Here is a 26484-nt window from a genome sequence, read left to right on the forward strand (position 1 = left end):
ACGGCAAATAACTAGAAATCACTAAAAATCTATCTCCTACGTTTTTTGAGATAACTTACTCAAGTTTTCAGGAAATGTTCCTTGCAATATTTAGAAAATTCTGTCGGAACTGTTTTTTTGTTTATTTTTTATATAAAATTAAATTTTTTAATTTTTTAAATTCTGTTCCGACAGAATTTTTAAATATATCAAGAAACATTTCCTGAAAATATGAGGTAGTTTTCTCAAAAAACGTAGGAGATAGATTTTTAGTGATTTCTAGTTATTTGCCGTTTTAGCTTGCGCCTCCCATAATGAACCTATTGTTGCCTCCAACTTTGACCGGCTATATCTCATAAAATACTTTTAGTTTTTTAAATCAGTAAAAAGCATTTTGTAGCTTAGTAAAAACTATGTAAAATAAAATCAAAAACCAAAAAAGGGTGTTTACCCCCCTATGCCTATTGTTTTTGTACTGATAGTAACAAACTTATGAATTCTTTCTTTTAGCATTTATTTATTTATTATTAGACAATTAAGTTACAAAAAATGTAATGGATGGAAACAAAAGTGATGTTTATGACAAACCTCCAGAACAAGATTTTTCTTTATTTATAGGTTTGTTTGCTTGATAAATCTATACTTTAAAGGGCATAGGGTGGGGGATAAATGGTTATTTAACAATTTTATTTTATTTTATAGAGTTTTAACTAAGCTATGAGATACTTTTTACAGATTTTAAAAGTTCAAAATAATTTTTGAGATATAGCGGGTCAAAGTTGGAAGTAATAACGGATTCCTTAAGAGAGGCGCAAACTGAAATTGCTAAAAAAGACTCTTTCACTAAAAATCTATCTACTCCTATGTTTTTTGAGATAAATACTTCAAACTTTTAGGAAATGTTCCTTGCAATATTTAGACAAAAATTACTACAAAACCTGGAAAAACGTGGAATTTTAAATAAGTTTTACATGCTAAGTAGGAAAGTTTTGATTTGACCAAAACATTTATAGTATACATAAAATTTTTTTGGTTAAAAAACACCTTAAAAGCAACTTAAAGATATCTTTTTTTTATGTTGTTTTATTTAACACATTTTTTACCTTAAACTTAATTTTTAAATTAAAAATAAACCCTCAAACATGTAATTTTGAAAACCTGGAAGAAATTTTGGAAACCTGTAAGAAATTTGCCAAAAACATTTGACAACCCTGTTTAATATTTTCAACATAAGACTATTTTAATAAAACAAGCAATATACATGAGCAATATACAAATTAAGTTTCTTATTTGTATTTTATTATGCTGAATTTGATAAAGTTAAATTTAAAGCGTAAGTTTAAAAGAAACGGTGTGAAATATAAGTATTAATAAATATTTATAAATAAATTAACTTTAATTTTTAAAAGCTCTGACAACATGATACACTATTATATATTTACCTAATTCGTTTTTAAAATACATATAACTTTAAATATCAGAATAGAAAAGGATTTTAGGTTCATCTTATTTCTACATACACGCGTGTTATAACTTTTTAATTTTCAATACTTATATATATGTTTAAAAAGAATTATATATTGACTACAACAAGGGTAAATAAACTAGATAAAAAAAATATTTCTATTGGTTTAGTTTTATTTTAATTTTTATTGCTTTAAGACTTTAAAAAACAGCTTAATTTAAAATCTTACTTTTTTAACAATTTGATCTTATTTTATATAGTTTTTACCAAACTACAAGCTACAAGAAGAACTATATAAAAAATATTTTTTGTTTATTTTATATGTAAAATTGTTATTTATTTATTTTTTTTAATTTTGTTCTAACAGAATTTTCTAAATATATCAAGGAACATTTCCTGAAAGTTTGAGGTAATTATCTCAAAAAACGTAGGAGAAGATAGATTTTTATGGAAATAGTCTATTTTTGTTGTTTTAGTTTGCTCCTCCCATAAGAAACCTGTTGTTGCCTCCAACTTTGACCGGCTATATCTCAAAAGTTATTTTGAATTTTTAAATCTGCAAAAAGCATTTTTTAGCTTAGTAAAAACAATATAAATTAAGATCAAAATTCAAAAAAAGGTGTTAACCCCCCTATGTCCTTAGTCATAAAATTAAAAAAGTCAAAAATCTGCTTTTTTCATATTATTTATAACATTGAAAAGAATAGTTTGTAAAAATTTGAATGTATTAAAAACATAAATGGAAAACAATTTTTAGTGATTTTTATTTCTTTATTGTTTTAGTATTTTCTCCCATAACAAACCTGCTGTACTCCCTGGCTTTAACCAGCTATTTAACAAAAATGAGCTTGAATATTAAAAAACTATAAAAAGTAGCTTAATTGATAGCTAAAACTTGTTATTATACTTAAATTTTCTTTTTACATCTTATATAGTAGATTAATAGTCAAATGATTCTAAAAAAAAGTCTAGAAATTTTATTGCACATTTAAAGTTTAAACCGTTTTCAAGAATTTTACTGTCTTTGTCAACTAACTCAATAAAACAAAAGATTTAGAACCAAAAAATATTTTTTTAAGTAAACTAAAAATAAAGACAAAATATATTATAACATAGTAATTCAAAACTTTGTATAATTGGTTTGTTAACAGGTAGAAGTTTTTTAGTAAAAGATAATGGTATTTTTGTATTTTTTGTAAATTGAAATGAAAATATAAATGACTCCGATATGAATCTTTATATAAAAACTACTCAGTAAAAAACTATTTCATGCAAATTATTGTTCTTCAATAAATGCTTATATTAATGAGATAAAGATAAAAAGATTTTCTAAAACAATATTTGAAATAAGTATAAACTCTACAATCTTAATAGGATTTAATATGAAAATTTTTGCTAACTTCCTAACTTAAAGTAATACAGTTAATGAATAAAGATAAAATTAAAGAATTTTTGTAGCTAAATTTTAAATACAAATATCTTGATAAAAACTATTTGTTAAAAAATAAAATATTGGTCTTACATTGTTAAGATTTTGTTTGTGTTAATGCTTACTTGTAACAATTTATCCAAGTCCATATAATATTTTGTTGAATCTGTAAATACAATTGAGTATCCTTCTTCAAAGTTTTGCTGTTGGCATAGTGCAGTTTAAGTGCAGCTTGTTTTGCTGGTGGTCATGTTCTTCTAGTTATGTCTGTGGGAACACCATCTTTAAAAAAAGACCTAATTGTCTGTTTTACACAGTGTTATCACATTCATAACGTTTGTTGCATAAAAAGTTGAATAGCAAATTTCTATTACAGTATTGTTTAAAGGATACTTAATTTTTTTACAAATTTACATCTGATTTTGCCACAATTTTAAATACAGTTTTGTAATTTTAAATTAAAAAATTCTTTAAATACTAAGTTAGCATTTGAAATTCTATTCAATTGACATAATATTTCATTAGTGTTTATTTTCAAGCAGCGTTACTTACCTTAAAAATAATTTGTTAACAATTTTTATTAGTAGTTTTAATTGATTGTAGCTTGAAACTTTTTTATAACTTTTTACTAGTTTTTTTATTTAAAAATATATCTTAAGCCAAGTCTTAATGTCTCCATAAGTGTTATCATTGTTTTCTGAATTTTATTGGAACTGAGGATCTCGTTAATCTCACTGATTAGCTGAGTGAAATTTTTTTTATGAAAATATATGTGAATTAATAAATTTGTATTACCAAAAATTATACTAAGTGTTTGTATGAAAAACTTTGACAAGACAAGGTTGATAAATTTTCTTTAAATTAAAGAAGTTTTACAAAGTTGTTTAAATTTTTAATCAATGAATTTTAAATTTTTTTTATTTATAGTTTGGAATATGCTATTTTATAGCGTATATAGCATTATAATATGCATTTTTTGTTTGTGATCAACTAATTTAATGTTTCAAGGTTTTATAACTTTATGATGCAGTGTAAGTACAAAAATTTATCAAAAGAGTTAAAATTATTTAATGAAAATTTTTAATGTAATTTAATAAACTATCTAGGAACATGGAATATGCAGAAATGTAAAACACCAAAAAATATTGAAAGTTTTATACTACCCTTAAACAAAAGGTGTGATGTCTATGTAATTGGGGTCCAAGAAGCTACTAATAATTTGTAAGTATTTAGCCTTGTCTTTTTTTTATTGCTTCAATTGTTTTGTACTATTTATTTAAGATATTTGAATGACTTTTAAAAGTATTTTAAGCAAGATTTAGCTTATTTAACTAATGAATCTTAATTTTTTGATTGAAATATCTTTTATCGCCTAAATTTAACATTTTAAATGCTTCTAAAAAAAAATCTAATAGTTTTTTATTTTAAACAAACACTTTGTACATAAATACCGAGTTTCAATAAGAACAAAACCTGGGTCTCAGTCTACCAAAGGCATGTGGTCTGATGATTGACTAGGTGTGATCAAACCTTTATACTAGTACTTTAAATTGAGCCTCTATAGAACTGTTCATCTATTATAAACGGCAAATTGTTGACAGTTTGATAAAGTATTTGTTTTGTTTCAATTTTCAAAGATGCTTTGTTTGTCTTGAACTTTTTAATTTTCAAAGTTTTGTCTGAAATATTAAATAAATACTTTTTTTTTTAATGACAGTTAGTTCCTTTAATTTGAAAGTTTTGTACACAAAAATATATGCATTAAAATAGTTTTAAATAACTAAAACAAATAAATAACTTTCCGTTTGTAGGCATATAAATAATGTTTGTTAAAGTTTGGTTAATTTTAAAGTCCTCTATTGAAATTTTACAGATTTTGTATGTTATTTTGAAGGAAAGCTAATTTTAAAAATGTTATACACAAAAATAGGTCACAATGTGTTATATTAGTTGTGTGTAATTTGTGTGTTTTAAATGTAGTTTTAAATCAAATGACTGAAGATTGCTTTGCATTAAATATGTGTACCATTTCAAATTTTTCATTTTAAAATTAGTTTGCTTATTTAAAACCTAGTTTAAGTTGGCTCAATAAAAAATTTGTCTTATGGATTTATAAGTTATTTAAAAAATATAACAAAACACATTTTATTTTTCATAAAATTATTTGAGTACTTTTGTAGTAAGGCTCATCAGAAATTGTATCTTACTAAGTTAAACTGAAGTGAAAAGTTGTTTTGTTTAAAAAGTTCTTGTTCTACTTAATTATTTTAGTAAAATTTAAGTAAAAGGTATATACTGTCATATTGGCTAAAATATCACATGAAAAGTAAAGTATTCTAAGACATAATAAAAAGTTGCATTTAAGAATAATTTTTAATAATTATGTTTTAACTTTACAAAATTTAAGAACTACATTGATAAGTACATTTATATTGTCTCACTTAGCAATTTTTTCAAAACTTTCAAAGGTTTATTTAGTTGAAATAAAGAAAAAAATACTGTTCTTTGTTTTTGCGGGAGACAAAAAGTCTTTTTTTTTAACTTACTGGTCAAACATATTAAACGAAAATTTGAAATATAGTTTTGAAACAATGAAAAAAAATCAAGTAATTTTAGTTTTAAATAATCTAAAAAGCTTGATTCTTAATTGTTGATATCTTTTTTTTTGAAGACATCAATTTCGTTTGACACAAGAACTCTTCAAATCGCCTTGCGCCAATTGGCAAAACACTTTTTTAAAACTGAATTTTTATATGATTTGATGATCTAAGAGTGCTAGAGTGGTTTTCTGACCACAAGTTTTCAAAAAAAGAATTCTTTAAGTTGCAAGCCCACTGTAGTGGTAACTTATATTATTTTAAAAGCTTATAAAAATGTTTAGCTTTTAGTAGCAGTATTATTATTATTATTATTATTATTATTATTATTATTATTATTATTATTATTATTATTATTATTATTATTATTATTATTATTATTATTATTATTATTATTATTATTATTATTATTATTATTATTATTATTATTATTATTATTATTATTATTATTATTATTATTATTATTATTATTATTATTTTATTGTTATTATTATTATTATTATTATTATTATTATTATTATTATTATTATTATTATTATTATTATTATTATTATTATTATTATTATTTTATTGTTATTTTATTGTTATTTTATTGTTATTATTGTTATTGTTATTGTTATTGTTATTGTTATTGTTATTATTATTATTATTATTATTATTATTATTATTATTATTATTATTATTATTATTATTATTATTATTATTATTATTATTATTACTATGAATAAGCAAAAGAAATCAATAACTTTGTTTAGAGAAATACTTTAATTTGTAGGCTTTTGTGGGAAAACTGTATATTAAACGTATTAGGGGAAGAGTTCATGATGTCACTAACTTGTAAACATGGAGTTTTGCACATTTCATTATTCGTAAAAAAGAAGTTTCAATTTCACACTAATTGTAAGTTTGCAAATTTTTTTTAGTTGTTGCAATCTTTAAACTGTTCAATTTCATCAGGCTGGCAACAGGTACACTTACCTTTAAGTTTAATTCTATTATGTATTTAGTTTAGTTAATTTTTAGTACGAAAATTAATACAGCCAATTTTAAGAATAGTAAGTTTTTGTACGTTCATGGGTGCATCTGTTGCCCGACCTTGGAGTTAGCTTAGTTTAAATTTTTGGGCGTGACAAACTACATAAAAAAACAACACAAAAAAAGTTTTTTAGCTTTTACCACTGATGTACTTTTTACATTTTTTCTGAAACCAACCCCTATGTAAAGTTTTTTTGAGAAAGTCAAGAAAAGCCTCTATGAAGCTTTTTTTCAAATCGTCTTAAAACGCGTAGAATGTGTTTTTGTGATGATTGCTTGCTACATGTACAAAGTTAATTAAGTTTGCTTTCTTAAAAGCAGGTCATGTTAAAAAAGTTATAATTTTAAGAAATTCTGACAAATTTTGAGCAAATTCTCAAAAAATGGATGTAAACCTTACGTATACAGGGTTGCCACTTTACCTGGAATCCTAGAAAAACCTGGAATTTAAGAAATTTTGAAAAAAACTTGAAAAATCTGGAATTTTGAACAAAATTCATAAAAAAAACCTGGAAAAACCTGGAATTTTAACAATTTTCACATGTTCAGTCGTAAAATTTCGATTTGACTCAAATAAAATAAATATCTATCATATAAATCTATCATATAAATAGAAAACTTTTGTCATCATCAAAAATTTCTTTTGTTTAAAATCATATTTAAAATAGCTTTACAGTATCTTTTCAATGTATTTAACACATTTTTTACCTTAAACTTAATTTTAAATTAAAAATAGACTCGATAATGTGTACTTTTAAAAACATAGAAAAGTTTTGAAAAAATTAGTGGCAACCCTGTATATAGTGAAAATTTTGAATTGAATTAAAATAATCTGAAAAACAAATATATTTTGAAAATAAGAAAGAAAAACTGCATATAAAAAATATTCGTGTAAATAAAGAAGTTATTAAAAATTTAATTTTGACCATGTTTTTTGTCAATTAATTGCAAAAAAAAAAAAGAAGATATACTCTTTAAATAAAAACCTAAACTTTTAAAAATATATTTTTTTTAACTTTATTGAACAACCTTTTTCATTTGTGTTTATTTATAAAACTTTGAGAAATAGATTTCAAATATAAGTGTATAAAATTTTATTTGATAGCTTATTTACTAAATTATTTTTAGGCAGTGTAAAGGAAAAAATGTCTACAAGAGCATTTCATAAAGTTAAGACAAAAGGTGCAATAGGTGTTCAACTTGATGTGTGTGGAAGCAAGTTTTTATTTTTAAACTCCCATTTTCACTGTTAGTTGGCAATTCAAATATTTATAGAAGTAATTGAACAAAGGAATTAAGAATTATTATAATGCTTCATGGACGTAACTAGCCTGAAAAAGTTACTAATCTGCAAACATTTATAGCATTTGAAATATGAATGGGTGTAACTTTTGCATGAGGGTACACTTTTGCACAAGGACACTTTTGCACAAGGACACTTTTGCACAAGGACACTTTTGCACGGCGACTCTTTTGCACGAGGGTCACTTTAGCACGAGGGGACACATTTGCACAGTGAAATTTTTGCACAGCTTTTAATTTTGCTAGATTCACGAAAATGTTTATGCAGTGCAAAAATTTTAATTAATTGGTCAATTCTGAACGAAGCTCACTTTTGCACGCTTTTTATTGCTAATTTTTAAAATGTAAATTTAAAAAATTCAATATAAAATTTTATTTTCATATACTTAAATAAAATTTGATTTTAAACAAAAAATATTTTGAATGAATAAAATGAGATAGTTTTATAGATGAAATTTTATTGTAAAGTTTTTATTTGAAGTTTTACCTAGAATAATATAATAACTTACTATAATTCACTCTAATCATTTTTATAATTTTAATTTAAATAAACTAGTTAAGTACGATTTTTTTTAATTTAAAATTTAAACAATATTGAATACTTTAAATAAAAATAAACATAATTTCGTTAATTTTTAACACACCAGTCTGGTCTCCATAATTTAAAAAAAGACATAAATTATATAGAATCTGTTCATAGAAAATATCTCAGATTAATCTTCAACCGCTGCATTATTTCTTATATGTCTTACGTTGATAGAGTAACAAAAACTATTATTTAGTCATTAGATTACAGGAGACTTGAATTTGACCTTATTACTTTTTTAAAACTAGTTAAGGGTGAAACTACAATTAATACAGAAACAATTTTTAAACCTTGTAGAACTGATTACTTACTAAGAGAAAATAGCAAAAAAATACATGCAAACATTATTTCAATAATGAGGCTTGGCATAATTCTTTTTTTTATCGGTCAGTTGAAGTATAGAACCAATTTCCATATGAATTAGTTTCTTGCAAAAAAATTAAAGAGTTTCGATTAAAATAAAAAAAGTTTTATTTGAATTAAAATGTTGTTAGTAAAATTAACAAATAATTTTTTTCAACTGTTAATTTAATTTTGAGATATAGCTTAGTTTATAGTTCAATTTTATTAGCAGCACCTTTACTCTATTAAAAATGAGTCCTTTTTCAATGTGTTTAATGATTATTTATCTGGCCAGTCTATTGTTAATGTCTTTGGGGCGATAGGTTTTTATTTTTGTTGTTAGTCAATGCATTTAAATACTTGATGTTGGCCGTTTAGTTTTTTTTTTTATGTTACAAATTTGGTACTACCTAAAAAACATTTAAGCGGCCTGCATGCAAAAGTAATAATCCGTGCAAAAAAGTAATCTTGCCAAAATGTTGCTGTGCAAAAATGTCACCATAAAAATGTGACGTCATGCAAAACTATTGTAGTGCAAAAATGCTGCCGTGCAAAATTTTCATTGTGCAAAAATGTTGCCGTGAACAAATGACTCTGTGTGCAAAATTGTCCACTCGTGCAAAACTGACGCTGTGCAAAAGTGTCCCCTCGTGCTAAAGAGTTGCCGTGCAAAAGTGTCCTCTCGTGCAAAAGTGACCTTTAGTGCAAAAGTGACGCTCGTGCAAAAAAGACCCGTTCCCCTGAAATATATATGGTATAGAGAGTAATTTAAACTACCTTTATAGTATTATAATTTATATTGAATTAACCAGTTTTGTTAATGAATTTGAAAGTTAATGAATTTCTATGTATGAGAAAAAACCATATTCAGGACAGTTTATGATGCTACACACACATCCCCTATGATTCCTCATTTGTCGCTTGTGAAAACTCATAATAACTTTCATTCAAAATAAGTACAAGAAAATCACAATTTTATTAAAAATGCGTTAGATATGCTTAAAATTTATAGTAGTGGTAATTTCCACACCATTCTGAAGTTGTTTGCTGCAATTGTTGCTTTTATCAGATAATAATACTAAACTTTTTTTTTTAATTGAAAAAAAAGTAATACAATAACAAATTTGAACACATTTAATAATTTTGTTTAATTTTTATCATAAAAAATATTGAAATTTATATCAATTTTTTTTTTTTTAGAAATGCAGTTTACTTTTATGAAAAATAATTTGTAAAATAGTTAATGAGTATTATATGTAATTTCTAGCATTGATTGTTTAAAATTTTTAGCTGTAAAAATTAATCAATCATTTTTTTCAAAAACTAATTTATTACAAGTTCCTTAACAATAATAAAAAACATTAGAAAACCATAAATACAAAAAATATGTTGACAATATTTTCGAAATAGCCTTTAATTTAAATTTTTTAAATACAGAGTAAAATGTATATTTATAAAATAAAGCAAAAGTTTTTCATAAATTTTTTGTAAAAATTATAAAATATCAAAACAAAGAAATTAAAAAAAAATATTTTGATTTTTTTTTATCATTAAATAAAATATAAAAAAAATTATACAGTTATTTTTGCCCACTTACAACCCCTTTACTAGTCACGGCTCCTTTTGTCCACTTTGCAGCTTATGGCTTCCTAAATTTCTGATATAGTACCCAATAGAGCCATATGGCCTACTTTGGGAAACCCTGATCTAAACAAGTATAAAACCTTTGTAACAAATTTCAAATAAGAAATAAATTTTTTTAATTACTACAAAAAAACTAGAACTTATTTATCTTACTTCAAAAAAACTTTCAAATTATTGAGTTTTACCTATTGTATTTCATGCTGCAAGCTTTTTGTCTTGTTGTTTATTTTTTTATGTGATATACATAAATTTTTCCTGATAAGACTTCAAAAATGAAATCATCACTATTTAGAATGTTTTTTTTTGTATATGTGTCAACAATATAACTTTTTTTTTCATTTTTGTATATGTTTTGACTAGCAACATTCAACTCAGAGAGTTTATTTGACACTAATCAAAAATTGATATTTTTGTTTAATTCTACTTTTACTCATCATTTCTGTAAGTTTATAATTGAGTTATTACAAAGTTTATACTATTTTTGTCTTAGTTTATTTTTGTGTAACATAAAACATGATGCAAATTTCTCAATATTATAACATCCATTTTTTCAATAATAATACCTCTCTCACTTTGTAGATTTTTATTCATTCTAATTTAAAATATCTACAGATTTAAAAAATATTTTTTACACTTCATTCCTCTTTGATAAAAAAATCTGCTTCTGAGCTAAATGTTTATAATTTAGGCGAGTTCAGTTCGTTCAATTTTTTTAACACTATAAGTGCTAAATAGTCTTTCATATGTCAAAATTGTCTATGAGGAGAGCAAATTTAGGAATAATTGAGTCCAAAAAACCAAAAAATCGGGAATTTTAAGCTAAAAAATTAAACAAAAGCTCGTTTTTTTTTGGTAAAAGCATACGTTTCTGCAGAGTTGTAGAAACTTACCAAGCTATTTGCCTGTAATGCTGTGGTACATCTTAATGTCTAAGCAAAATTTTAAAGCTTTTATGATTTTAAACTATTTTCGCAGCGAAACTGACTAAGCCTGAGACGTTGGGCTGTAAATGATTGTAGTTAGAGTTTTATTAAGAACAAAACTAGTCGTAGCATGTCATTGGAACTGTTGTTGTTGAATATGCAGTGCAGTCAAGTGCCAGTTCAATGATTGCTTAAGCTTGTTACCATTTGACTTCAGAAAAAAAAACGAACTGTAGCAACATGTTCTAATAATTTCTCAGTGGTTGTGAAAAATGTTTATGGTTGATCTTTAAAGTAATGATTGGAGCAAACAAGATTTCAAGCACATGTTTTCTTTTATGGTCTAAAGCTTTTGTGTTATTGTCGATGTTTCTGTGTATAAATCTTAAAAAAAACATGTAATAATAGTTTTGAAAACTTAAATATTTATGATACATTTTATTTGCTTGTGTGCACTGTACACTTTAAGAAACATCACCTTTTAAGAATTTTGTAAAATTTTTAGATCTCGATGTCAATAAAGTTATGTAATGTTTTTTATCTTTTATTCAGTTTATTAGTTGATCATCTAAATTTTAAGTATTTTTTTTTAAAGTTTTTCAAAAAGTTTGCGATGCTCAACATTAAAAAAAAGTAATAAAAATCTGCATATCTACTAATTGCCTCATTTAATTTTAGATCGTCTCCTTGTGAATACTTTCTACATCATATTATATATTTTATTTAGTATTTAAAAAAGTATTTTCAATGTATTTTACATAACACTTTAAGATTTATTAGATTAAATACTTTAAGACAAGTCAGATTGTATATTTAAAAATATATATTTTAAAGAGGACTTTTTCTAGATTTTCATATTTATATTTTACTAAAACGTTAATTATTTATTGATAACGTCAGTTTGAAATTTTCCTTATCTAAAAACTTAATATAAATAAGTTTTTAATTTCCTAAACTTGACATATTTGATTTAAAGCAAGTAATGGATTTTAATTCTTCGAACTCTACTTTAAAACAGGGATCGGCATATTTTATAAGTTCTAGGCCAATTTTCCTAGAAAAAGTTGCACGCTTGCTGCCTGTATAAAAAATTTATTCACAGCCTCAAAGCTTGTGCTTAAATAAATTAACAAAAAATAATTAATTTCATTGTTTATTAGAGCCGAAAATTTGTAAACAACGAGATTTCTACAATTTAAAAGTTTTTAAATAGCGTGTTTTCAGTGTTATTAGTGTCGTTTTTGTCGTATTTTGTAATGTACTTTTTAATTTAGTTGCAAGTAAAGTTTATACTTTACTCTTTATGACGTAACTATTTTTAGCTAGATATTTTAAAACCATTGTATATAACTGAATTTACACTATATTCTTATCAGTTTTTAGCAAGATTATTTTGATGACCAATAAATGAAATTAATTAATAAACTTTTTTTAGATGAGTGACTATGTTTAAATTTTTTAATTTAAAACCAGTGCCAAAACCAAAATATTCATAAATTAATCAAAAAAGCATAATTAATCTACTTATGTATACTTATAAAACGAATTTGGGTAGATTAGAAAGAATCATAAGTTATAAATTGCTGCATTTTAAGAATTTTAATATAACTAAAATCAACTCAAAATTTATAGCCCAATTATTTTTAAGCCCCAAGCCGAAGTTATTTGAAAATATTCGTAGTAATCAAAATGAAATTAAATATTTTAATATTAAAAATTGATAGAATAAGCAATAGCAGAGTACTAGTAACGAGTAGTTATTAAATAAAGAGCCTTATTGTAAGCTTTTACCAAAAAAGAAATCTTATAAAAGTTTTGAAAAAGAAACTGAAACGTACCTTGTGGGCCACAGGTTTTGGCTTTAAGGGCCGCAGTTTGCTGACCCCTGCTCTAAAACAAGGGTTGGTAAACTTCCGTCTGCAATAAGCTTAGATAACAAATTTCGCTTATTTATAGTAAAAAATTACAAGTATTATTTTTTATGATGTTAGTAAAATTTTTTTATATTTAGCCATTTTATGTTTGTGTAATTACATTTATTCCATAAAGCTATTTTCCATGAATGAAATTTTTCTTATTATGTGATCCGCACAAAATTTTTAGAATAAATCTGGCTTGTTATTCATAAAACACTGCCGACCCTGCTCTTAAAAAAAGTCTATTATTCATATACACAGCAACGTGTTATTAAAATAAACAAGTTAATTAAATTTTTTACAGCTGGTCAAAACAATATTGCCTCTAGAATAGCAAATTACTTAAATATTGCTACTGTTCTCAAAATAGAAGAAAACCATGCATCTAACAATATTTTAAATTCGTAAGTATTTAGTTTCATTAACTTACACAGATATTTCCAATTAGTAAAAATTAGTTTGTCAGTTGTATGTAAGTTTAAAAAAACACAATGTTTTTCTTCTATTTGAAAACACAGAAAGATAAGTAAATTGTATAAATATTTGCTAAAGTTTTAATTTTTAAATAAACAAAAACTTTTACTCTTACCTTATGTTGTAAATTAAATTAATATGCTTCTCATGCAGAGAATTTTTCGATGCTATATTTTGGTTTGGAGACTTAAATTTTCGGATTAGTCAGCCTTCTACATTGCTGAAAGAATCAATTCAAGATAATACTTATGATATCAGAGAATTTGTAAAATGCGATCAACTAACAAACTACATGAGATTAGGTAAATAACTTTAAATTTTTTAATCTGCAAGTTTTTACAGACTTAAGCTGAGAATAGTTAGTAACTAATTTTAGTGTTTGTATGTCCCTATAGCATGTTTTATATAAAAGCACTAATTAAAATATAAAAAAAGAAGTTTTTAACATATTCTAAATTTTGGTTTCTTTCAAATACAGGGTGGCCATTTTGATTTATAATTCCTGAAAAAACCTGGATTTTCAACATACTGGCTAAAAACAGGAATTTTAAATTAAAATAATTAATAATGAAATTTGGAATAGATAAGAGTCTATTGTATGCGAAAAAACTTAGATTTTAAGTTTAGCTTATTAAATCAAAACAAAATTAAAGTAGCATTACAGTATCTTTTCAGTATTTTTATATTACTAAAAACTTTTTTCTTATTTGAAATTTTTTTTTAAATTAACAAGGGATAAGAAAATAAATTTTCACTTATAAAAACCTGGACGAAATTAAAAAAAAAAAAGCTACTGACCACCCTGTTAATATAGTATCTAAAAAATGTACTACAAAAATCAAAAATATCAAAAATCCTCTAAGTTTTAGTAAACTTCAATGCCTACTAACTAAGATTTTGTCAAGTTTCCAAAACTAAATTTTAATATTTAAAATAGTGGAACGTAATCGTATTTATTAATAATTTTTACTTAAACATTTAAAAAAAAACTCATTTGATACCAAAATAAAATTTTGTTCTGGTTTTTCGCTCCTTTAAAAAATATGTTACATCAAATTGATAAAAGTTTATACTAAAAGACCAACCTGACAATATTATATATGTTATACTTCTTTTTGTTAGGTAAATGTGAAAATAGATAAGCTCTTTACAAGGAATTTTGGTGCTAATAGTATATAATTTATAAAATATTACATTTTTTTGATACAATTGTTTCCCTATCTCAAAAAACTATCTAGTTTATCAGTCAGTTTAATAAATAGATAATAGCCTAAGTCAAAGGCACATATATCAATGTTAAATTTTTAAGTATTTTTACTTCAGTAATTCTTTGGATACAAAATTATTTTGGTAGTTAAATGACTTACAATTCTAAAAATATTTAGCTTAAATTATGCGCATTATGATACTTATACCTTTGAGTTTTGAGCTAAAAATTTTTTACACTTTGCAAAAACCACAAAAATACCGTGTGCAAAACTATAAATTATTTGAAGAAGCTTTCATATTGGCACCATTCGATTTTTGAAAACCACCACAATGCAAACTGTATGGGACCCAAAAAATTTGACCTTAGAATTTTTAGCTGGATATTTTTTTACATGTGGCCAAATATCACAAAAACACATCGTGCACAATTTAGTCTGATATAAAAAAAGTTTTATGGTGGCACTTTTTTATTTTTTGAAAAAAAAAACTAAAAATTGAAGAGACTTAAAAAAATGTGGTAAAAATTGCATAAATCAAAGATTACCTCTATGAAACTTAATAAAAATAATTTTTAGTTATGCCCAATGTGCTTTTGTGATAATTGATCACATGTAAAAAAATTCCAGCTAAGAATTTTAAAGTCGAAATTTTTGTGTCCCATACAGTTTGCATTGGGGTAGTTTTCAGAAAACTGATGTCAAATTTTCAACTCATCTAAAATTTTGCTCAGGGTGTTTTTGTGGTATTTGTCAATTGTTATTTTTTTTAGCTGTAAACTTAAAGGTCATCCGTATTTATAAGCACCCTAATGTGCATTTTGACTTTTAAATGGACTTTTAAAATAAATATGTTAAATATAAACATTTTGATAAATTTTATCAAAAAATGTAGTGCTTAATTAATAATATATATTTTAAATAAAAAACAACTGTTTTCGAATTTGATCACAACTGTTTCAGTGCTGTTTGAGTTATTTAAGAAAACGAAAAAATGAAGTTTATCAAGTGAAATATTACAAATTTTACAAACACACAAATTATGACGTATTAAACAAAGTTAATTTAGCTAATTAGTCAATTTTTTTAAATGCCATTGTACAAACATTTTAAGCATAAATATTTTTATTTTGAGACAGACTTGTAGAAATAATACATATATACATGTTAAACGCTGAAACATATGTTCAAGGAAAAATGTTGTATATGTTTACTAAATATAAATGGATAATAAATAAACTTATATTTACTAGGATTTAAAAAAAATTGCAGGCAGGTGTTTTCCGGGATATAAAGAAGGAAAAATTACTTTTTTACCAACTTATAAGTTTCAAAAAAACACCAGTAACTATGACAACATAGTAGAAAGAGTACCAAGCTATACGGTTAGTTTGAGTTTTGAGAGTTAGAAAAAAAGGAAAAAGTTTTAATGATTTAAGGGAAATAAGTAAATGTATTTAAACGAATGAAACTGAGAAATTAAAATTATTTCTAATGATTTGTTTCTCTAATAACTTTCATTAAAATTTCTGTTTTTAAATTGTTTGTATAATGATTAAGGCAACCTCCTTATAACAATAATATTTAAAACCAGTTCTTTTTTTATAAGCGATGAATCCTTCAGCAGAAATAAGTATTTATTTATTGACAAAAGTTTTATAAATTAGAAAAAAAATCTAATCTTACTGTATTTTTTTAAATAAAATTTAATTTGACTAAGTTTTACTATTTTAAAGTAGTTTTTTATGCTTTAATTAATTTATTAGTTTTTACTTCGAACTAGTTTTATTTACTTTTTAATAATTATTCCAAAAACTAGGAATATTTTCTTTTTTAATAAAGATAAAATTATTTGCAAAAATTTTTATAAAAATAAATTAAAAGTTCTTTTTAATTATAGTATTTATAGTAGGACTACAAAATTCTCTAAACCAACAAAATTATAGTTCAAACACTAATGGTTTTCAAGAATATTACAGGGTTGCCACTTTACCTGGAAACCTGGAATTTTAAACAATTTTTACATTTTAAGTAGAAAATTTTCGATATGACACAAAAAGTTTATCATATAGATAACTCTTTTTGGTCATCATCAAAATTTTTTTATTTAAAAACACTTCTAAAGTAGCTTTACAGTATCTTATCAATGTCTTTATACTATTTAACACATTTTTTTTTACCTTAAACACAACTTTAATCTAAAAATAGATCCAGAAGTGTGTACTTTTAAAAGCCTGGAAAAATTTTTGAAAAAACGAGTGGCAACCCTGATATTAAAAAAACGTTCAGTTATAAAAAGTTTATTACTACGAGTAAAGTTTCACTTCCTAATGGCAGATCTTCAGGTACAATAACAAAACGACGATTTAAAGCAGTTTGTATTTAGAGATAGATTAGTTATTAGAGGTGATTAGTAATATCAAAAATTAATAAGTATTAGTTAGTGTTAGGACAAAATTCAACAAAAGTTAGACTAAATTAAGTATTAACAACCAAATCGAGTAAATACAAAATAGTTCAAAATAAGCAAAAAAGGGGAATATTTGAAAAACATAAACTATAACAAAGTAAAATAAGATTAAAAGTAAGACGATTGGAAGAGAGGGCCACAAGGCTGCGAACTTTGTTCTTTGATTTAACAATTTTTTTCTATTAGACTCTGCAATGGCTATTATTTCCAAGCTATATATCGTACACGCCTTGGTTTCTAGGGTTAGAGGAGGGTTTCGCGTGCCGTTTTATACATGATTGTCCATGAGATGTTGCTGTCATCTAAATTATTTCTCCTTATATACGCCGACAACGTTGTTTGGGTTAGTTTTAGTCTATTAGACCAGATACAACCAGCATAAATCTAGCTTCAAGCCTAATAAATCCACCTAAAAAACAACGTTGTCGGCGTATATAAAAAGAAACTATTTAGATAACAGCAAAATCTTATGGACAATAATGTTTAAAACGTAATGCAAAAACCTTCAGAAACCAGAGGCGTGTACAATATTTAGATTGAAATAATGGCCATTGAAGAGTCTAACAGAGAAAAATCATTGAATCGAAGAACAAAGCTCGCAGCCTTGTGGCCCTCTCTTCCAATCGTCTTATTCTTAATCTTATTTTATTCTGTTGTAGTTTCTTTTTACCAAGTAGTCCTTTTTTACTTAATTCAAACTTTATTTATTTGTTTGATTTGGTTGATAATACTTATTTAGATTATATAAATTAGATTATATTTAGATATAATATTGTTTTAGATTTTGCTAAATTATAATTGAGTTTTCTCTTAAAACTTACTAATACGTATAATTTTTGATATTACTGATCACCTCTTATTACCAACCTATCTCTATATATAATGTGTTTTAGATCGTCTTTTTTTTATTTGAAGATCTGACATTAGGTAATGAAACTTTACTCGTACTAATAAAACAATTTTAACTGAACATTTTCTTAATAGTATTTATAAATAATACTTAATAAAAACAAATTATACAGTAATCTTCCTTTATTCTACCAACATATGTTTCTGTGTGTCAACGAATCAACACACTTCAACTGGGTTCTGTAAAAAATAATTACTGTAATGAGAGAATAAAAGCATAGAATAAAGTAGGTGTATACATCTTTTCATTAAAATAAGATATTTTCTACAGATAATAGTTATTAATAGGTGAAATACTTAATATTAAATCCGACTGTTATAAAACTATATGAATAATAATCATAAATATTATATAGTTTTATTACAGTCGGATTTAATATTAAGTATTTCAACTGTTAATAATTATTATCTGTAGAAAATATCTTATTTTTATGAAAACATGTTTACACCTACTTTATTCTATGCTTCTATTCTCTCATTACAGTAATTATTTTTTTACAGAACCCAGTTGAAGTGTGTTGATTCGTTGACACACAGAAACATATGTTGGTAGAATAAAGGAAGATTACTGTATGATTTGTTTTTATAAAAATTCCAGTGAAGTTACTTCACTAGGATCTTTTGTTAGCAAACAATTAAACCTAAATTTTGAACAGTTAAATAATACTTAGTAACATTTAATTACTAAACACTAAATTTGTTTATTCAGTTTGTTAAATATACTATTATCGTTGTATGCTGTATAACAAATAACTATTCGTAATTATGAGCGAACAATAAATGTATTAGGATAGGATATTGTACAGATCAAGTGATAAAAGTATTGTAGAAAGTTACTCATACAATTCAGTACCATCTATCAAATGTTCTGACCATAAGCCTGTGTTTGCTATGTTTAAAGTCAAAATTAAACCTTATTGCGATCAAGAAAAAAAGTAAGTAGTTATATGCAACATTGTTAGTTTGGTTGTAAGCATTCAAATTAGAATATTGTAAAGTAAATAATCTTTTTTTGATAACTTGCGTTAGTATTTGCAGAAGATAGTTCACTTCTTAAATTTCTAATGTATTTAATATACACTAATTGATTGCAGTGTGTATATGTTATATTTAAACCATAATTATCCTTTTTTTCGTTAACTAAAATTATACTTATTTCAATACTTTTATTCGTCTGTACATATTTATTAATTTTTTTTAGTACTAGTTAAAGACAAGGTGTTATTATTATTTGATAAAGTATATGTTGTATAATCAATGTCAACTTAAGTTTAAAAATGTCTTATGTACTTAATGTTTCATATTTTGTAAAAAAACATTTAGATTAGTCTTAAAAAGACTATAATTAAATTAGGTAGCTGTCAAATTTGTATCCGCGTACATAATTTCACGAGGGGACAAAATTGCACGGAAGACACTTTTGCACGAAGGGTCACTTTTGCACGAGCAGACAATTTTGCACGGATTGAATTTTTTATTTATTTTAATTTATTTATTTAAATTTTAATTTTTTTGTTAATTTAGTTAATTTATTTATTTTAATTTACTATCACTGTTACCCCTTACCCTCGGTCAGTAACTTATTATTATTTTTTTCTTTTAATTTATTAATTTATTTTTAGTTATTATTTTTTCTACTATCACTGTTACCCCTAACCCTTACCCTCGGTCAGTATTTTTTTCTTTTAATTTTTTTTATTACTTTATCTTTTAGTATTTTATATATATATATTATTCTTTTTTTTTACTGTTGCGAAATAACTGTTGTGCAAAAATAACCCTTCGTGCAAAATTGTAACTCGTGCAAAGTTGACCCTTGGTGCAAAATTGTCTTCGTGCATTTTTGACTCGCTGCCATTTTATAAACTTCTAAAAAAGGTAATTTTTTTATATTTTATTACTTTATTTATGTTATTTAAAGAACTGTTTCAATACGTAATAACTGGGTAGGAGTCTAATATGTACGAAGGGACATTTTTGCACGAACACACTTCTGCACATGTTGAATTTTTATTCTATTTATAGTTTTTTTATTAATTTTAGTTTTTATTAACTTTTTTTACTATCACTTTTACCCCTAATCCTTACCCTCGGTTTGTATTTTATTTATTGTTTTTTTATAACTAACCTTATGTTAATTTTTTTATTTTCTTGTTTTTTTTTGATTAATAATTATAATAAGATTATTTTATTTTTTCTATCACTTTCCCCTAACCCTTATTCTCGGTCGGTAACTTTTTTTGTTTTTTATTAGTTTATTTTTTTTTATAGTTTTTTTAAATAGTTTTTTTTTATTTTTTATACTTTTTAAAATTGTTATCATTATTACTGTTACCCCTAACCCTTACCCTCGGTCGGTTTTTTTTTGTTTGTTTTACTAATTTATTTGTTTACTTATTCTTTCTTGTGATTTTTTAATGTTTATTTTTCTGTTTATTTATATTTTTTGCCCTTCATGCAAAAATGTTTTCGTGCATAATTGAACCGTTCCCGTAATAACTATATTTAAACTACGGCGTTTATCTGTCTACTAAAAGATGAACAGTTCTACGGCTAAAATGTATACTTGGCATATAAAGTTACGTAAAATTTTTCATGGTTAGCTTTTATGTTAACAATTTTTAATCCTTAAAAAACAATATTAAACGAAACTTGATTGCATACTTGAATAACTTAAAACAGTTTTTGTAAAGATAATTTCGATTTTTTATTTACAGTATCTTAGTAAGAATAAACTCAAATAAAAGCTAAACTTTAAAAAGTTTATAGAATATTAAGTGATATATTAATTATTGTAAATTATACATTCGATTATTACGTCATCATTAGTGATCTACTGGATCCACTATTTAGGATCCGGCCGGATCCGGATCTATTTTTTCAAATTAAGATCCCGCCCGATCCGGGTCTGCTATTTAATTTAAGATAAATCCTGATCCTAAATGTTTTAAGTTTTGTGTTGTTTCAATAAAGAACAAACTTATAAAATTTAATTATAATAACACCATTAATTAGTTAAGATTGTTTAATACATAAATTTTGTTTAAAAAAAAACGCAATTTATTGTCTAAATATTTTTTTTGAAAACTAGAAAAAAAAAAATTGTAACTCACCTATACGAAATCTCAGTTTAAATGCTAAAATTCATGCTACTTATACGACTAAACTTGAAATTTGTACCTTGTATGACGTATAGGAAAAATAAATTAAATGTTACAATGCTTTAAAAAATAACGAACTTTTTTTTTACTTTATGATAAACTTTACATTATACTCATTTAATATCTAATAAAAACAGTTGTTAAGTTTAAGAAAATCTTAGTATACTGAGTTTGTGGCTGCTATTCTTGTTTAATATAAAAAGTATTCTTAAGAACATACTTATTAATATGTATAAATAAAGTATTATATACTTAATATTATGTATAAATTAAAGTATTTAAAATATTAAGTTACTATAACTTTAAGAGGCAGCAGTTGTTCAACAAAATTTTAAACTTTTCACAGAAATATTTATACTACTTAATACTATATTTCATCTAAACCAGGGCTAAAAAGAAATTAGTTTGTAAATAAAAAAATTGAAAAATGATTAAAATTAATAAACGATTGCTGCCCCTTAAAGTTATAGTAACCAAATATTAAATGAGCTGTATTTGTAGAGTTTTTACATTATTTACCTAAAACGGTCAATTTAAAACTTAATAGACTTTAACAAATTGAAATACATTAAAATTTATATATATGTTTTGTATTAAAAAAAGAAAATATTCAAAGTTTATAAATAGAACTAAGTTATTTTTTAAATAGAAGTCAATAGAAGAGTCAGTAGAATAAATCTAATGTGCAAGAAACTTTAAATTACTAATTCACTATTTTTACTCTAATGGATGTATGCACCTGTATGTTTACAACAAATGATTGAATTAACTAAACTTTAATTAGTCTGTTTCGCTTGACTAATTTTATATATATTAAATATTCGAAACACAATAATCTAAATATATAAAACTAAAAGAACCTAATCGCCGAAGAAAAAAGTCTTTCCAAACTAACTGGATCCGGATCCGGCCAAATCTCAGCAAGGATCCGACCCGATCCGGATCCATATTTTTTTTAATAACTAGGATCCGGTCGAATTCTGTTCCGAGCGAAAATGGCCAGATCCATCCGGATCTTGGATCCGGTAAATCTATAGTCATTGTATGTTCTATAAATTTTTAAATACTTGCTAAAATCTAAAAACAATTCTTTAAAATAGTTTTTGATCTTAGGTTTTTGTTGCGTTTATTTCTAAATATTTCTGTTACTTAAGATTTGTTTAACTTATTATATTTAAATAAAGAATTTTTTTTAATCACAGATACTTTATTACAATATATTGTAATTGAAACAACAAAAAATTATTTTTATTTCGTAAGTATTGTACTGAATTATTTTTGTTTTACTCAATTTTTATACACAAATATTCTTATATAGTTAACATTATATAATTTCTTTTAAATAAATTAAACTTACTACATACAAAATTTTTAGTTATAAACAAAACTAATAAACACTAAAAAATTATGTTTTGTTTATAACTACAAATTTGTATGTAGTAAGTTTGATTTATTTAAAAGAAATTATATAATGTATTAGAAAATAATTTATTGAAAAACTAAATTGGTTGTCAAAATAAGATAGTTTGTTGAAAGAAGGTTATAAAAAAACTTGATAAAAACTTGTGTGAAAAGTTTGAGTTTAGAGCTCACGAAAATTTTAATAATTCATATAACACGTTTTTGTCATGTAAAACTTCGATTCTTTAAAAAAATTATATTAATTTAAGAAATGTTCATATAGTTTTTAAACATTTAAGTAAATTACAATTTTGAATAAAATAATTATAAATGATACTCAATTTAGAAAGCTAAATAAAACTAGCTTTTTCGGTCAGCAGTTACATAGAAAATAAACACATAATTTTTTTACTTATATCCACAAAATTTATAAAAACTAAATTATAATTATATATTATAAACAACAAATTGCTTAAACCACAATCAAACTAAAAATATTATTACATTTTTATGCTTTTTAAAACCTAAATAAACTAAGCCGTGTATTTTAAGTTATAACAAATATTTAGTTATAGACAAATGTTTTGCATCATTTGTAGCCTGAATATATTATCCTTTTCTTTATTGTTTGTTTTTAAATTTGTTGTTCTTTTAAAACTACAATGCAGTTGAAAGATTTTTTGTTGTATCTATAAAGTAATCGAGTTTGCCTATTGAAATTTCTGCTCGTTTTGTATTTGTTGGCGTAGAGCAACTTAAATGCAGATCAATCATTAGCTTAACTGGTGATCAAATTTTTGCAACTATGCCTGCGAAAGCTCCATCTTCTGTGATTAAAACGTAACGTCTGTCCAATATAATATAATCACTATCATTACCCTGTGCCGAATAAATTCTGTAGTTCCTGCAGTTTAATAATTATTTAAATTTCATTGTTTTTTTATTTTCTATTTTATATGATTACTTGTGCTGACTAAAATAAATTGTTTAATTTACTGGGTAAGTGATTGTTTAAATAATAATACAAGTGCAAAATAATTATTCTATTTATTACCAAGTTAAAGAACTTACACTAGGAAATATTTTACCTGATTATGCATTTTAAGTTAAAAAAATTTTAATATACAACATATTGGTTTTGCTAATATTTTTATGTATGAACAGATTTTAGTTCTTATACATAAACAACATTGCAGTCTACTATTTAATTTAAGTAAATACAGTTTTTTTTATGACTTTTTTCTTAATATTTAGATTAGGTATCCTATGTTTTTTGTTATAATATAACCCTAAACCCTTAATACTAACTTAATACCTGGTTAGTCTGACAACAATTTGTGTCGGTCTGATATGTTAGTCGGCTCAGGGTTATTGTTGGTATATGCTTGCTAGTTAACATGCGCAGGGTTGCCACGTGGTCAGGAAAAGTCAGGAAATTATGAAAAGTCAGGAAAAATTAAAAAAAATGACAAAAGTCAGGAAAAAGTGGGGGGTTTTGAAAAAAAGTCAGGAAATTCGATTAAAAAAAAAGGTCAGATTCGTCAGTTTAAATTTACAAATTTCCTTATTTTCCAAAGCCTTCAAATAGTAAAAATTAATTAAAAATCCTTTAAAGCCAAAAAAAATCCGAATTTTCCTAGAAATTTACAAAATTATTAATTATAAAAAGAAATATTTAGTTTTAGAACAATGCCTTCATCTGGTATAAATTAGTAAAATATCCTTTATTAAACTGCACAATTTTTCTATTAACATATTGAACAAGTACCCTACTTGAACAAGCAGATTTTGTAAACTTTTTAGTATTGATGATCTGTAGCAAGGACACTTCCATAGTGAAACTGTGATATATACACAAAAGTTTAAATGCAAGTGGTGTTCATGTACTCTGTCACTGTCAAATATAGGAAAAGCACTCACTGTATATATGAATGAAGGTGGGCATAGAAATAAAATACCAGGAGTTCACTGAATCCAATAAATTTTCTATAATGCTTGATCAAGCTCCAGTGGGGTAAGTGGTGAGAGCAGCAGCAGAGTAGCAAGTTGTGAGAGCAGTGGTGTAAGCCCATCAATAGGTTTGGTAAGTAAGTTACAGACTGCAACCGCTGAAATTTTATGGGCATTACACACTGTCAAGCACAATTACTCAGCTAATTCGTGTAACAAACTGGCGGAGCTGAACAAAAAAATGTTTCCTGACAGTGCAATAGCACAGTCATGTCAGATGGTTCGAACAAAATTATCATACATGATAAGTTTTGACCTTGGACCACATTTCGAAAACATTTTGCTGGAATAATAATGAACAAGCTGTGTTTATAAGGTAATAATATAAGTATTTTTCTGATAGAGCTTTTTATTGCGAATACATCAATTGTACACATATGGTTCAAGTGATGTAATGAAATTTTGATGATTGAATTAAGCAAAACACTGTTGTTTTAACCTGTATTAAAATTAGATTGAAAGCTTTATATAGTTTCTATTGTTAGATTATGTATTTTAGAATAAGTGTAAATTAAGAGTTTGATTTAGAAAAGTCAGGAAATTTTAGTAAAAAATCACAAAAAGTCAGGAAATTTTTCTCAGCTTGATCTGTGGCAACCATGCAGAAGCTTTTCAGCGGCTTGAGCATGCGTTGCGTGCTCAGTAACTAACCTCGAGCGGTCATATGCTGACAAATGGATTTATAACTGCTAGCGCTCGTACTCATATATCAGTGATTAGTGTACTAATAGTGTTAACAAAAGTATGTTACAATTAAACCTATATTATAAGAGGCCTAATATAACCAAGCCTATAGATAAGTGCTAGAAATGTAACTTATAAGCTTAACTAGGTTAAATTCTATTTAGTAAAAAAATGCAAATTAAAACTCACAATTTATTTTACAATATAAACAATCTACGATCTTTGAAATGAAACTAAGTGACTCGCTAAATGAAAATCAATGACGTCGTCAAGATTATAAATCAATTCCTAATAAAAAACAATGCTTAATAAGCGACTTAAAATACGTCTTAAACATAATCAAAAGTAAGGCTCGAAAACTAAGAACATGTGCCCGCAACCACACACGCTTGACCATACGAAAACACGTTTATCTCGCGGTGTTCGGCTTTTTATATCGTTTCCGCGTTTGTTGCTTGTTTTAAAAACTCTTTTCATATCGATACAAAGCAGATATGCTTACAATAATTTTTTACTTATAGGTTAACAGAAAAAAGAGTAGAAAGAAAAATTATTTCGGGATTTCATAGCAAAAGTACAGTATGTTCTATTTTGTAAATGAGTTATAATTAAAAATTAAGTATTTTTTTGATATTTGCTTGTTGTCAAATTAGTTCTTTTCATATTAGATTCGAAACGTTTTAAACTGTCTTTTTTAGTAATCAAACCATTTCACTTATAATTTAAATTTGTCTTTATTAATACACTGTGAAGTTTTATCTGAAGTTTTATGTAATTTTGTAACTTAATTAGAGACTTTTAAGTGTGTAAATTTGGGTTACTCAAAGCCATTTCTACAAAAATAATTTCTTACTGCCTTTCACTAATGTGATAAAGCGTTGAAATAAAATTTAAACTGTTTGAGTTACACTGAATTTATTAAACATTTCTTTGTTATTGCTAAACAATTATT

The 26484-nt window shown here is 24.7% G+C and overlaps 1 protein-coding gene across 1 annotated transcript; it reads left to right on the forward strand.

Annotated features, from left to right (window-relative positions):
• Positions 1-487: 487 nt before the first annotated feature.
• On the forward strand, positions 488-26484 carry LOC145831831 (phosphatidylinositol polyphosphate 5-phosphatase type IV-like). Its single transcript, XM_082939172.1, has 9 exons — positions 488-597; positions 3980-4094; positions 6246-6370; positions 7634-7753; positions 13523-13622; positions 13846-13994; positions 16170-16282; positions 19066-19211; positions 26054-26484. The coding sequence occupies exons 1-9, from the start codon at positions 534-536 to the stop codon at positions 26127-26129; spliced, it is 1008 nt and encodes a 335-aa protein (XP_082795298.1). The 5' UTR covers positions 488-533; the 3' UTR covers positions 26130-26484.

The sequence above is a fragment of the Thalia democratica genome, chromosome 3 (assembly GCF_965202585.1).
Source record: "Thalia democratica chromosome 3, ktThaDemo2.hap1.1, whole genome shotgun sequence".
NCBI lineage: Eukaryota > Metazoa > Chordata > Thaliacea > Salpida > Salpidae > Thalia > Thalia democratica.

Coding starts and splice junctions, on each gene's coding strand:
- LOC145831831 (XM_082939172.1), top strand. CDS start 534: ATGGATGGAAACAAAAGTGATGTTTATGACAAACCTCCAGAACAAGAT. Junction 598..3,979: donor AGATTTTTCTTTATTTATAG/GTTTGTTTGCTT, acceptor TAAACTATCTAG/GAACATGGAATATGCAGAAA. Junction 6,371..7,633: donor GTTTCAATTTCACACTAATT/GTAAGTTTGCAA, acceptor AATTATTTTTAG/GCAGTGTAAAGGAAAAAATG.